The 15,412-nt window shown below is 42.1% G+C and overlaps 1 protein-coding gene across 1 annotated transcript in view; it reads right to left on the bottom strand.

Annotated features, from left to right (window-relative positions):
• LOC104546866 (collagen alpha-1(XXIV) chain-like) overlaps nucleotides 1-13,612 on the bottom strand; it is a gene marked incomplete at its 5' end in the record, with an annotated part of 48,889 nt that extends 35,277 nt beyond the window's left edge. Inside the window, 3 exons of the mRNA XM_010192368.1 lie at nucleotides 10,624-10,677; nucleotides 11,667-11,720; nucleotides 13,489-13,612. Coding sequence (XP_010190670.1) covers nucleotides 10,624-10,677; nucleotides 11,667-11,720; nucleotides 13,489-13,612 — 232 coding nt within the window. The remainder of the gene's footprint in view (nucleotides 1-10,623; nucleotides 10,678-11,666; nucleotides 11,721-13,488) is intronic.
• Between the last annotated feature and the right edge of the window lie 1,800 nt (nucleotides 13,613-15,412).

Genomic DNA, 15,412 nt, shown 5'->3' on the forward strand with positions numbered 1-15,412 from the left:
TATGTATAAGCCTTGCATTGTAAGGCTCTGAAACATCACAACATGAAGATTAGATAGAATAAATGAAAAAGATGAAGTGACAGGAATTACCATTAGAATATATGTTTTCTTTTGAAACATTACGCAGCTCTACAAGTTTGCAGATCAAGTTAAGCAGGCAATGATATCAGAACATTTGCCAAAATAAAAGTTGGTACTTTTCTAGCCCTTAAAAACATGCAACGGCTTTCTGTAAGCACATCAGCCTATGGATTAGTAGAAATAATATTGGAAATAATGATAATAAGTAGAAATAATACACTTTATATCAATAGTTCACTTTCAAAATTTAAATTAGTTGTATGTCATTAGATGTGCAAAATAACTTTTCAGCAGCAGTGAAAACACACAATTTTTGACAACTCTATTGGATTTCTGCACTGTAAGATGGGAGCCTTCTCCCAGGTTCCCCTAGGACAGCGCACGCTCTGTCACTGTACTCACATAATCTGATTTACCCCAAGAGGTGGTGATGCAAGAGTATTCCTGTCAGGGCTATAACTTGCAGAACTTTGCATTCATTTGCTGCAGATTCTGCACGATCTCTTGTTACAATATTAGCCACATAAAAGTGAGTGTGGCTTTGAAATAATAACAAACAGAACAAGACACCATCCAGCAGAAGAATGCTTGAGGTTTGTTATAACAGCCTCTTTTTTTGTGGAAAATTTAACCTGCCAAGTAGATGTGGTCCTTGAATTCCTGAGTAACTATCCTAAAATTTGCCTTGAAAAAGTACTACTAATATGTGTGCTGGTGCATACGTTTACATAAACCATAATGTAGATGTTTACGTCAATATAGCATAAAGCCACAAAATACTGTGGTCCAGAATCTGTCGTGATCCCTTATGCTGTGCACCCCTTACTACATTGCTTCCCAACACGGGTAACTGGACTCCTTACGAACAAATTACGTTACACAAGGGAGGCAGACTCGAGCCCTACAGTTTTGGAACAGTCACCCCACAATTCCTATCTAACCACAGTTGGCAACACGGAACCTTGGTCAAACAGAGCTTGAGTTACTAGGGAATTCAGCATGATGTGTGGAAAAAGGCATAAGGATCAACTTACTGGCTCTCCTATTGGTCCCCTGTCTCCTGTGGTTCCGGGAGGCCCAAGCAAACCCTGGAATATTAAAATAAAATAAAAACCATTGGAAACAAGCTGTTTCATATTCTGTGAAAAGCCACTTCCTCTCTCAATTCTGCTCACTCCATAACTGGCTCAGAAATACCCAAGAAATACGCGCAGCCTTTTCTCCTGGTCGATGTGCATGGCCACATCACCAGCGCCCATTGCAGGTGGAGGAGACCCAAATAAATCCTTCCTCTGTTTCTTTCCCATAGGGGCTGTTCTGAGCTGACCCACCACTTCTCCACATCACTCTCCTTAGACTCAAGTGCTGCCTGTGGGCACAAACTGGGCCCGCACACAATGTATGAGCATCCTGCTCTAAAAACTGTATTTAAGGTGAGCAGTAAGGTTCACGGGCTGCTTTTCTTTCTACTCAACCTGGCTTACAGCGTATGTCTGTCTCTCTTCTAGAAACTGTGGCTTTAAGAATGATAGAGCAGTATGTTCTACCTCACAATAAACGGACTAATCCTATAGTTTCAACCTAATGAGGTTTTGCTTCATTCATTTCTGTAAATATAAACACATCTAAAAGTGAATAAACAGGAAATGAAAACCCATCATGTCAAAGGCGAGAGGCAACAAGCTCCTAAATTTGAGCAGAAGAGGAAAGAGAGGAACAGTGATAACCAACATTTTGAGTCTCAATTGCAGCACCAAATTTCCATCAGTACTGCTTTGTTTCTGCTTTTCTGATTCCTCCTTTATTGAAAATAGAGTACAGTTTGGACTGACTAACAGCATTCTTTGTAGAAAAAAGCCTCAAACAGAACATGTGGGATTTTCATTGAAAGAAGCCTTAAAAAGAGGAATTTTTTCCTATCCATGTGATATACTTTACATATTTTCCTACATTTATCCCAATATTGATGGTACACAATCACTCTAAAATCTATCAAATAATTATTTTTCTATATCACAATGACTTTCTCCCTTAAAACCACAGTAAAACTGAAAAAAAACCACCCCAAAACACCAAAGCAACTCCTAGGACCCCACTAAATACAGCTGCAATTTGCTGTCATACTGGTTCTGTGGACCATCGTCCATGGTCTTGTAGCAGACCAGACCCTGTTCACACTCCCATCTGCCCCTGATTCTCTGCATGAATAAACACAAACTGCACTGCTAGAGTTCTCCAGATGCTCTAAAGTCGACAAATTTCCTCATATTCAAGTGTGAAACAAAATACGAGATTTTGTGGACTTTTTTTGGTAGAAGTACTAGAGAATTTCATACTCACGAGTGCACCCTGGTCTCCTCTTTCTCCTGGATTTCCAGCTTTACCCTGGCCAAAGAGAAATATTGAAAGGCAATGCTGGCTTCAGGTAATTTCCAAACACAGCTCAGCAATTAGCAATAACTGTGTTAGGGCTTACTCCAAAGACTGGCTCCAATACTCACAATGAGCCCAGGAAATCCTCTCTTTCCTGGATCGCCTCTTTCTCCCTGATAAATAACCAACAATGCATTAATTTTGTATGTATTTGCTGGATAAGCTGCATGCAGTTGCTATCAGTTTAAACGCTGGGTAACTCTGCAGAAAGTGCAGGTCCAGGCTTACACCATGATAAGGAAGTACCTGAAGAAGGTGGAGATTTGCAGAGCTCCTGGATTAAAGGGGGCTTTATGGCTTCTGCCATGCTGGGTTGGTTGGTTGGTTGGTTTTGTTATCTGCCATGGTCTATCTCAATGTTTTTATAGCACTGAGCAATGCAAGCACTCACCTTAATGCCTTGTGCTCCTGGTTCTCCTGGAAGCCCATCTAGACCTCTTGGCCCCTGGATATTGAACAAGTGGAATATTAATTATGTGTTATTTTTGGTTATCAGCAGGGAGAAGCGACACAAGCTTTAGGAGAGGGGAAACATGTTTTGTTAGCACAAACCCCAATTTTCACTGGGTGCTAAGTGTGAAATAAAGCTTCAAAGAATAAAGTAAGTTTCTAGTTTGCTGAAATATTAAGTTAAAAATAATTTTTTTTTTCAAAAATATGTAAACAAAATGTTTAGGGTCTATGTTGGAGCCAGCCTGCAGGCTGATGTTTTCTGCTCTCTTTTCCATCCACTTTGTATACACACAAGAGATGCATTTAGAAGACGTTAGATGAGCACTGGTTATATGGAGTGATTGCTTCTGAGCGCATTATGAGTTGCATATACAGAAATACAGCTTTCTAGTAAGGCTCTAAACCACGCAGATAAAGTCCTTCCACTGATAAACCAGTCTGAGGCAAGACTAAAAGCAAATTATAATCTTGCATAGTGAACTGCTCTATTGTAAGACTAAAATGTCTCTTGTAAATTGACTTTTTATAACCAAGAGATGAGCAAATATAACCCGTTATATCAGTATTACTGTATTACAACATAGCAAGTATTTATTGCCAAAACATTCAGAAACTACTATTTAAGATTGGAAATCTAAATCCGTTAGTTTACAAGCAAATGAAAAAGTCCCCAAAAGTGATGAGCAAAATGGAAGAGAATATGTTATCCATGCTGACTTAGGAAGTTATTTCCATAATTCTAAACACCGTGACTGTTTGGGTATGGAAAATGCAACTAAAACCAGTTAATAAAAACCTACAAGCAATGACCACCATAAAGCAAGAGCTCGATAAGCGTCAAGACAGAGCCAGGCTCTTCACAGCAGAGTGCATGGGAGGATGGGACACAGCAGCTTCCCTGGTGGCATCAGAGGGACCCGCTGTGGCAGTGCCTAAGGAAAACGATCTGCATTTTCAAAGTGAGCTGTGGAAACCTTGCACCTTGGGTCATGGTTTATAGTGCAGGGCACACGATCACGACTGATCTCCAGAGAGCTGTAGTATTTTCTAATAGTTCATAACAGGAGCTTCTAAAATGACCACTGAAAGCACGTGTGATTTTATTTAGACTACTTTCCCTTCAGAAGTATCCATGACTTCCATGCCCCTCTTGGGTTTTTTTGAGACAAACCATCAGGATTCTGTTCTTTCTGACTTGGATTTACTGGTGCACACCAAAACCTCAGTCAGAACAGACAGTGAACACCCACACACTGCCCTTGGGAGCCACAGCCAAAATGTCTGATGGGTAACCCAGGAACAGCATTTATCACTTGGGCTTTCCTCCTGAAATGTAAATGTCTCAAGAAAAGGCCTTTCTTGCGAGCTGATGTAGACTTACAAATCCTGGCAGAGCCAGAAACATCCCATGAGAAGCCCATCTGTCAGCAATTCAGCACTGCTGCTTCTGGCCAGCACAAGGGAACACTCAGAAACTACAGGCAAAGGAAAACGAGCAGGCAGGGAAAGCTGCCTGAATACCCTTGGTACTTCAGTAGTTGGGACATAGCTTTTGTTGAGCAATCGTTGGGTTAAGCCTGGCGACCTCTCTTGTTTTGGTCTAAGCCAGGACCAAGTACTTACAGGCATTTTTTAAGCTGGAGGAGAAAAGAGGCTATAGGAGAAGACGACACTCTGGATTGCTGCATGGCTCTCAGTGAGAAAGGTCCCAAACCAAAGGACACTGAAGTCTGTGGAAAAAGCTCCTGGTGACTTCAGTGCACTCAGAGATCAGAACCAAAACACTACCGGGAGGTGGAGGCCTTTATAAGAACAAGAAGACCGGACATCATGTTAAGATCATGCAACTGTGTGAGCCCAATTATGGAAGTATTATATAGAATAATTTAGAAGGAAGCTAAACATCCTGGTTAAATTAATGTCAGGTTACTACTCTGCACTTTTTCTGTAACTGCTATGCACACAAAACAGGTTGTGATGAAAATTCAAGGCAGACTAAGCAGGCTTAGCCTCATGATCTGATATTCCCTTCAGATGAAATGTCTCAAAGAACAGGAGAAGGGACAGGAGGAAGCTTTGAGACGGAGTGAGGACAGGTCACTGAGTCGTGGGGTAGAAGGGGAGCAAAGCTCACGGAGGAGCTGCAGAAGAACCACCCAGGACAACGCAGGAAGGGGGAAATGAAGAGCATTAAGCTGAGAAATTGCAAGATCGTTTTAGATGCATGAGCTGCCATTTGTCTTTGTGCATCCTCCACAGGGCTCAGCAGGGGACAGAACCTCAGGATGAAGTACTCAAGGAGGAAAAGGGACACATTTTGGTCACACAGATTTGTGTAATAAAGACGTTTCTTTCTAGGTTTTATCTTCTATCATTAGTAACATGAACAGGTAAATCCACTGAACACATAAAAGGAATCACAGCCCATATTTTAAGAAATGGGCCTGTCAGCAGACTGCACAAGATCCTCAGTCTGTGTTGTGCACGTAACACACCAAAACCTTTCTGCGACTCACACAGCGCTTCAGTGGAGTTTGCACCCACAGCCCAATCATTAGGAGGAGCATGACAACTGATTTGAGCACTAATAACCAAGCGAAAAGCCCACCATCCAAAACACCAACCTTTTACTATGTAATTTTGAACTGAAAACCAAGTCACAGAAACCAACGCGATGCTCAGCCCCTGGGTGTGGGCCGAGCCTGCCTTTAGCCAGCCACAGCATCCAGCAGAAAGGCAATCCAGTCTTCTAACAAAAGCACACCATAACATCCCTATAAATAGTGTGGTGTGACTCATTACTGGCACAGATTAATTGGATCTGTATCATTTCCCACTCCGGCTAGTACAGAACGGGAGACACACACATGATTTGCCTGCTGTTATTTAATTTAGGTTGCAACAGAGCTGGGAGTGCCGCTGCCAAACAATTGCTACTGCTTTTTTCTTTGGCCTTGGTTCAGCTTTGTTTCTAAAATGGAACATTTTACACTGGAAACTGTAGGATGACAAGCTGAGAAAAAGTTCATCTAAGAAGGCAAGACGCATCAATTAACTCTTTGTTCCTTCTCATCCTAAATATCAGAAGACTGAATGTAACATAAACACATTATGTAGCTACTGATCCTTTCTGGTGGTCGACAAGGGAGTATATTGGAAAATGACAAATTTTAGTGTCACTTCCTTTAAACCATCATGACAGATAAACACACTCGGCTATCGATGCAGCACAAAGCACGCTGGCCACTTGTTTCACATAATCCCGAAGCACACATTTTTCTAGGTTCCATATTCCCTGTGGTGAGAAGCATGAAATATATCCTCTTTAAAACCGAGCACTGATGGCCTTCGGTAACTGAGGCTCTTCAGGCCTGTACAGACAAATCTGAAGCAGAGATAACCCTACTGGCTGCTGTTGCCTGACCCCAAATTTACAGCACTTCACTGTGTCATTTGCCTGTGTTTTCAAAATTTAACCTCATGAGCTGCATTCCAGGGAAGTAAGAGCAGAGAACTTATTACTTTTGAGCTCTCAAACACCAAAAATCAGCCTGGAGAATACTAACTGCTAAGAATCCTAGCAGCTATAGATAGTCTTGCTTAGGTCTCACTCATTAAATTAGTATGATGATACAGGATCTCTTCCTCTCAAATTAAAAGCCGCAGCTGTATTAGTCAGATATTATGGTATGAACTAAAAGCAGAACTCGTCTCTGACATTGTGGTTTTCTTCTCCATACATTAGCAAACAAGAACAACAAAAGCCCATGCAACAACAGCTTCACGGCTGCCTACACTGCTACCAATACATCTTCCAGATGAATTTATTTCTTCCTTCTGGTCACAGAGAGAAACTTCTTCTCTTAGATACATACATTCCCATCCCCTAGAGTGCCATCCTGCCACTGAAGTCTCTACAAAGCAGCGTCGTCCCTCTCTGTTTTCATGAGATTAACACCACAAAACACGATGTGGGTCACAACAGGATCCAGCCCTGCACATGAGCAGCTGGAGTCCATCAAGTCTGGAGCATGAGCCGAGGAAGCTCTGCGCCAGCACTGCGTTCAGTGGCAAATCCCCCAAAATCCCCCGACAGAGACACTCTGTGGGCTCCCAGACAGCTTCAGCTGGCCAGAACTCCCTGGTGTGCTGGAGACCGAGCAGCTGGATGCTCTCAGGCTGCTGGGTTATCTGGGATGTGAACCGGCTGCTGAAAGGCCCAGGATTTATGAGATGAAGGAATTCCACCCTGTGACAGAGCAGAAGGAGAGGGTCAGCGCTCCTAGAGACTTCCTGCAGCTTCCAGCTGCGACGACGGGACACGTTCTTGTCTCAGCACACAACAAAGGGAATCTCCATATGCTTCCATTTAACTTCTGTATATGACTGTAGTACGCATTTTTCTGAGGCCTGCCACACAGAGCTGGGGGTCCTGACACTTCTAAATCCAGTATGACAAAACCCAGGTTTTCGGGGCCCTCGGATGCTTTCCTTATGCGAGATTCCACTTTGGGTCTGATATTTTGATCTTGAGAGCAAACAAAACTTTCAGTGGCTTCAGTGGGAGTTTGTTCACAGAGCAAAGACTTGGGTCTGCTCTGAGACCCCTTTCCATGAAGCATTCCCAGTCGTGCTGGAAGCAGGCAAAGGCATAAACCACAGCTCCAAACTGGGACATCCACAGAGCTTAGGATGTTTGGGTTTTATTTTGAGTGAGTTTTAATTATAAGCAATGCACTCCATGATGCGCTGCCGAAATTGTAGAGACAGACCGCCTTAAAGATTCCTCAGTGGGCAGAAGATGGGACGCTTCCTAAATAAAAACTATCTTCTACCTTCAAAATAGAAATCTAAATTAAAGTAAGCCATTTCCCCATAAAAACAATCACCAGGTAGCAGATGCTGCTTGGAGGGAGAGTCTGCAGGGGAGGACTCGCGTCCATGCCAGTGGCTTGGCTCCGACTCCAGCTCTGGTGATTTTGGCAGATGGAGGGAAGGATCAGAGCAGGGGTTTAGAGGGGAATGCTACCTCTAGAGCAACTAAAATATGCACTCTGCAGCAGTTCAGTACCTATTCAGAGACAATCACACCAAATTACCCTTGTAACTCACTGCACCCTACGGGCCACCAGCCAAACTGAAATCCTGGTGGACTAATAGGGCCCAAGGGATTTTCCTTCTTAGATGAAGCTCAAACACCAGCATTTTACAGTGAAAATGACTGCATATTTGTACTCTTCACCTGATGCCACTGGCTCTCCCCACATTTGTAGAAGCACCTTCTGCACACTTCAGCACCTACTTCTCTGCCGGCCGATGCCCAGGCTTGGGTGCTGCTGCTCACACCCACTCTTTGTCGTTCACTTTGTTTATCAGTGTTTATTTATTCTTGCACTCTGCAGCTAATTAAGGCTTCTCTTTGAATGTTGTTAGATATGCTGCATAAGCAAATATATCTGCATTTCAGTTTTGCCTGACAAACAGGCCCCAAAAGTCTCATTTTTCTGGGCACTGATAGATAACATAGGTTATTATAGATAACCTACAAGTTATTAAAGTAATCGTGAATATTTCTTTGTGTGTATGTTTGGTTTTTTTTAACAGATAATTCATTTTTAAATTGAAATGTCTGTTATTAAATTAGCAACTTAATTCTCAGATAGAAATTTTTACCAATATGTCCTTTTAAATAGGCTTTTTAAAAAACTTATCTATGGTAGGGGGAAAATGATGACTGTTTTCAGAAGCCCACACAGATTCTCTCTGGTGATGGTGGGTATGTCCTTGTCCGTGAGCTGCTGAGGTAAATTCCTTCATCCAGAAACCCAGACTCAGACAAATCTCCTACTATAGGCACTTCGGACAGGCACAAGGAGTTATCAGTGTATGCAGATGTATGCTATAATCTACTCCACCCATTTAAGGAAACTGAAGTCTGGGATAAATTATACCCTATGTCTGAAAAAAACCCAAACCAAACCAAACCACGAAACAAAACAAACAGATTCACATTGGCTACACGTCAGACTCACAGTGGTTACACATCGGATTCACACTGATTCCACGTCAGATTCACGCTGGTTACACGTCAGACACTCACGCTGGTTACACGTCAGACACTCACACTGGTTACACATCAGACTCACACTGGTTACACGTCAGACACTCACACTGGTTACACATCAGACTCACACTGGTTACACGTCAGACACTCACACTGGTTACACATCAGATTCACACTGGTTCCACGTCAGACTCACGCTGGTTACACATCAGACTCACGCTGGTTCCACATCAGACTCACAGTGGTTCCACATCAGACTCATACTGGTTCCACGTCAGATTCACGCTGGTTCCACATCAGACTCACACTGGTTCCACGTCAGACTCACGCTGGTTCCACGTCAGATTCACGCTGGTTACACGTCAGACTCACGCTGGTTACACGTCAGACTCACGCTGGTTACACGTCAGACACTCACACTGGTTCCACGTCAGATTCACGCTGGTTCCACGTCAGATTCACACTGGTTCCACATCAGATTCACACTGGTTCCACATCAGATTCACGCTGGTTCCACATCAGACTCACGCTGGTTCCACATCAGACTCACACTGGTTCCACATCAGACTCACACTGGCAACACGCTGCTCTCTGCTCTAGGTAACACGAAACAACAGCATTACTTACCCTTCTTCCTTTAGGTCCCTGCGGCCCTGGTGGTCCTCTTGGCCCTGAAGGTCCCTGCATGTCAAATAAACTTACTATTCATTGTCTGCTATGCACAGATTTCCAAAAATTACAAGGCTCATGCACACTGAGCAACAGTGAACACAGCCAATGCAAATCCATCACTTCCCCTCGTGTTTCAAATTCAATTAACTGCGTTACTACAATTTATCTAGAAAAATCGAAATAAGAGATTGTATTCTGAATAAGAAATCGTGTCATGACTGTTGGATAAATTACTTCTGCCTGACATGCCAACATTGCTAAGGGATATCTGTATTTCAGCAACATTATGTTAAAGAATCCTTCGTGTTTCAAATTCAATTAACTGCATTACTACAATTTATCTAGAAAAATCGAAATAAGAGATTGTATTCTGAATAAGAAATCGTGTCATGACTGTTGGATAAATTACTTCTGCCTGACATGCCAACATTGCTAAGGGATATCTGTATTTCAGCAACATTATGTTAAAGAAACCTAACAATTTGTGATAAATGATTCTGATTTTATCTATGCCCAAGACCCATATTAGCCAAATTATAACACAATTATACACAGCAAATCAAAATGTAATATATTTTTTATTAACAATGAAACTAAACATGTAATGAATATGTTTAAATTATATTAGACATCAATAAATTAAAGTTGCTGTGCAATGATAAACCATCCTTGAAAAAATTCTGTTCCCCTAATGGTCCAAGAGTGATTTTTAAACGGACGAGTAAATGATATAATTGGTTTTCCTGTCTCTCATGGATCATCCTTGCTAAATGCAGGTGAACAGGCTCTGTGTTTGGACGGGTAAATTTTCATGACAGTTTTATAGACTGAAGTACAAATTAGAAACTGTTCTTAGAGTCAGGAGAGCAAAAAGCCAATTTGGAAATGGTGTATGTTATGTCAAACCACTCTATACCTACAGGTAATCCTTCTGGCCCCACAGGTCCAGGGCCTCCTGGAGGTCCTGGGTAGCCCTAGGATTGAAACAAATATAGAAAAGACAAAACAATTTTATCAAAATAGTTATTACAACCACAATGATAAATCCAGTTGCTTACCTGCAAAATTGGAGGTAAGTGAATAAAATGTTTACTCTTGTAAAATGTACTATCAAAATTCTGTTTAGAAAACAGGTATTTGTTTGGATAAATCTCAATACTCATTAAAGCAACCTCAGACGTTTTCCCGCTCGCAGGCACAAGCTAACAGAGATTTACTGACACAACAGCTGCTGAATTCCAAATGAATTTCCAAATCCTCACGTCAAGGCTGTGACAGAGGGAACAGAAAGTGGGGACACCCCGATCAAGACAAAATGCTTTCTTTACACATCCTGGAGCCATCACAGTGCTTGCTGGCAAACACACAACCAAACCTCACCACTTCTCCTCAAGAACTTCCACGTGAATACAACAGTCATGTGTGTATAGCTTTTTTTATAGCTTTTTTCTTGTGTATAGCTGATTTACTTGTTTTTATTCATTCATTCATAAAACGTTGCATTTGATCTGGGACAAGCAGTGCTGTCAGGAAGCCAGTCCTGGCACCCAGGGGCTGTCCGGGTACCGCTGTGCAGCAGAACTAGAGGTGATGCTGCTTGGTAGATCTGTCTATTAGAATAACGTACATTAAACCAGTCTACACAGAACATTCATTGACTTTCCCTCCTTTATTTATTCCTCCTTTCAATTCACCGTGATTAGTCTTTTATCTCTGCTTAGAGCCATTTTTCAAACACAGTTGCTCTGCCGCTGCATTCAGCATGCACTTTGCAGTGTCACTTCCACAGAGGCGATAAAGCTGCCAAACGAAACTCCCTAGGAACAACGCACCATAAATACTAAATACTACTCTGCTCCATAAAGCTTGCACAGTCAGAAGAGTGAGAATTCATTATTGTTTTGGGAAGTGAAGTGTCTTTGTGAGTAACACAACCACAGGTTCCAAATTATTTGTGACTTACCATGACACCTTTATCTCCAGGAGGACCCACTCGCCCCGGACTGCCGCGGTCTCCCTTTAATGGCAAATTAAAAAGGAGGTGAAGTGAGTGCTGTTTGTCCAGCTCATTCCATGTCCATTGAGCCAGCCATATACGGCCAACAAGGTTAACCCGCAATAACACCACCACAGCAGTCCCAGAGATTTGTCATGAAGGTTGTAGCCCATCGTCTACAAGATCCCTGGTAGCTGAAGGGAACAACAACATTTTGCAGTGCATAACACTACTGGTGCAGGGACTGCTCAGAAACAGTGCAGAGCTCTTTTTTCACCTTTCTTGAGTTGCTACACTCCTACAAGCCCACCCATCTTTTGAGAAGGTTATGACACTGAACTTCCCTGTCTTCCCTTTTCCTAGAAGGCTGAAGAAGAGATTTGGTACACCAGTCTTAGCAGATTCCTTTTTCTCTCTGTTGGGTGCATCACATTTATAGTGACGTTCTTTAATCCATAAAACTCACCACAGCAAACAAGCAAAACAAAAATAAGATGCTGTTTCCCTCTCCCTGATTTCTTCAGTAAAGCACAGATATAAAAGCAAGACCACCCCTTCAGCAGCTGTGGAAACAACCGAGGTAGGGAATGTAAAAAGATCCCTTTCCTAGGCGCTTCCTCACCCTTTTATTCACATAACAGCCAGCCCAAACACCAGGCTTGGCTGTAGATCATCCCCCTACAAATATTGCACATTTATTGCAAACAGTACACACGACATAGTGACAATGCTATATTTTGTGCTGCACACCATTAAAGAAACATTTCTTGAAAATAATTACACTGGAAGTATGTTTGTTATTTAAACCCACATAGCATGAAAGAGGAAGATGATAAACTCTACAGAAACAGCATAGCCATGACAACACTTACTGCACCATGAAGAAGCTTACCTCCATTTGCTGATAGACCAGTCTTTTACTGCCTCTTCCCCTCTAGCTAAACTAGCAGCAGTATCCTAATGTAGTGGTTGTTGGGCCAGGTGTAATAATAAAGGACAAGAATCCTTTGACATTGAATGCCAGGGTGATATTATGATTAAAACCACATGACACCTGCCTACATTTCAGTTTTAACAAGCAGTGTTTTCCACTTGTGTATTTCCTTTCACTGATTATATAAATTATAATCAGATTTTCATGGAAGTTCTAATACATCATTAAGACTTTCTCAATAAGATACCTAAATAGCAGTGACCAGTCTAGGGGAAATAATTCAGACCTGCAGGGAATAAATATAAATGGTGCTGGATCATTCTGACAAACAGCTATGTTGTTATTATTATAACTGAAGCTGACATGGAGTCCAGTAATAGTTTCCTGTTTTTCAGTTTTAAAGTACTTCACCTAAACAAGACCATGTGAAGTATGCTTAGGTTATTTATATTTTAATTTCTAGTCACATTAAGCCTGCCAAACTTTGCTTTCATAAACACAACAGTTACTGCACAGCAGACAACACTCACAGTGTTGTCTTCTTTACTCAGTTTACGCATACAGCCAAATTTTACCTTTCTGCTTTTGTCTCTTCTCTATGCAGTAGTGCATAAATACCGCATAAAACAACTACAATAAAGTTCTGTGAATCGATAGCAGTGGATAGCGAAGTAAGTGCCATAATACAAACAAGATATCAAATCTATCAGCTCTACATCAACTGCCAAGTAAGATCAAGGATACCAGATGCATTCCTCACGTAACAGCATTTGAATTACTATTTATTGCATCCTTGTGCTCTGAAATAGCTACACAAATATTAGCTTTGCCAACAGTCAGTAAACAAACTCTCACCACTGTTTTATCACCCCAGTGGTTTTCACAGCTGATTTTTGCTGCTGGGTAGTCAGATACGTTATCATACCTTTTCGCCCAGGCTTCCAGATGGCCCAGTTTCTCCAGGTAAGCCAGCTGATCCCTATGCAAAAAGTGAGCAGACTTTTATTAGTGCAATGTCCACAGTGGTTCATGGCTGGCAGGTCCCCAGAAAGCCAGCCATGGCACATTTCTTCACCCCAGAGAACCGCTGGTCTAGGCGAGGGCTGCACAAGATAACCTGGTCTACAATCCATGGAGGAGCATCACCGCATCTAGACACACCATGGCTACTGCTTGAGAAGAAACTCCATTAATTTAACCATCACACTCTGCTACCACCCAAGGTTGGTCACTGAGCTCCCTCTTGCAGCGCTAGCAGATCTACAGACATACAGCTAAAGGTGATAATCGCTCTGCTAGCACTTCAGTCTGACCACAGGTTTCAAGGGGAATAAATTCAGTGGAACACAGTAAAAGCCAGTCAAAACAAAAACTGTATTGGATCAGATGTGGTCAGAGTTTTCCCTTTAAGTGTTGGAGTGCCAAACACCTTTGAAGCCAGGGAAACAGGGCCTTTAAGTCCTTTTAAAAATGACAGAAACTTCTCCTGAGGCTCTCCCACAAATTTCCACTGGATCGAAAAAGTATCACCACGTGGAATAGGAAACATGAGAAAAGCACTTTTAAAAAACTTATCCCTAAGTGCTCGCAAATACTCCCTTTATTATCAAACAAACAAATTATAGTGCAAGGCCTCGGTTGAGAAAAGTACGAAACAGCGAGCTTGAAGAAAAACAATAGGTTTCCAGAGTACATCCACATGACTGCTCATAAAAGACAGGGACATAATACACATCTGTACTATGTCTGTAACACGTTAAAAAGCAATTATTTGCACTTAAATTTGCAAATAAAATGGCAGTTCACACATTGGCATTACTAAATGTGTAGGAATGTACTAGGTTCAGCACACATGGCACTTAAGTGGGATTTTTTCTTTAAAGTGTTACTATTGAACTCAGTACACAGCTCATATTCCTTTCAAGAGCCTGGTGGTAGTTTATTCCATAGAACTAATGTCATAACAGAAAGACAACCCTCCAGTCTGAGATCTCTGCCTTTGAAAAAGGAAGAAAACCCACAACTAACGTTGTTTTAGCTTCTGCCGGTATAATTTCACTAGAGTTCAGCCTCAAGTACTTGAACATAGCAGGTGCAAAGTAACTAAGGCTTTATGTTGGGTTCTTATTTCCTTGGACTGCCACCTTCTCTAGAAATCTCACAGTTTAAATAAACTGAAATAGGCCACTGATACAGCTGCCTTTGAGGTTGACAGTTCTGGCACAAGCTACTTTCTGGAACAGGTTAGAGATAAGCAGGCGTCTCTGGCCTGACGTGTTGTGTGAGAACTTGTGTATTGTATGTCAGAACCCAGACGTCTCTCAGAGACACCAGTTTTGTGCTGGTGATGCTGGCACCAGGACGATCCCAGACGTCCCTGGTAGGAGTGGGGGACTGCTGTGATGAACTCTGAGAACGAGAGCTACCACTGCTACCAATTGCGCCAGCACTGGCCCTCAGCACCAGGCAGAAACCCATGAGACAAATAATCACCCTGTACTCTTGCTCATCAAGATAAGGGGAGTGAAGGCACAGCTTCAAAAGGCTAAGACTTCTCACGTTCCTTCTCTTATTCCAGAAAGGACAGAAGACTAATGAGAGCCAGTATATAACTCAGTCCTATTCTCTTTCCACAGAGACACTCCTGATGTTCCAGCCAATGCTGTTTACACACCTGAAGATGCTGATTAGAAAGATGGGCACTGTGCCCTGCACCAGCAGAGAAGCATTTACTACACAGCCTCTGATCAAGTCCCCTATTTTCTTCCTGACTAAGTTG

The sequence above is a fragment of the Mesitornis unicolor genome, unplaced genomic scaffold (assembly GCF_000695765.1).
Source record: "Mesitornis unicolor isolate BGI_N332 unplaced genomic scaffold, ASM69576v1 scaffold15499, whole genome shotgun sequence".
NCBI classification, from domain to species: Eukaryota; Metazoa; Chordata; class Aves; order Mesitornithiformes; family Mesitornithidae; genus Mesitornis; species Mesitornis unicolor.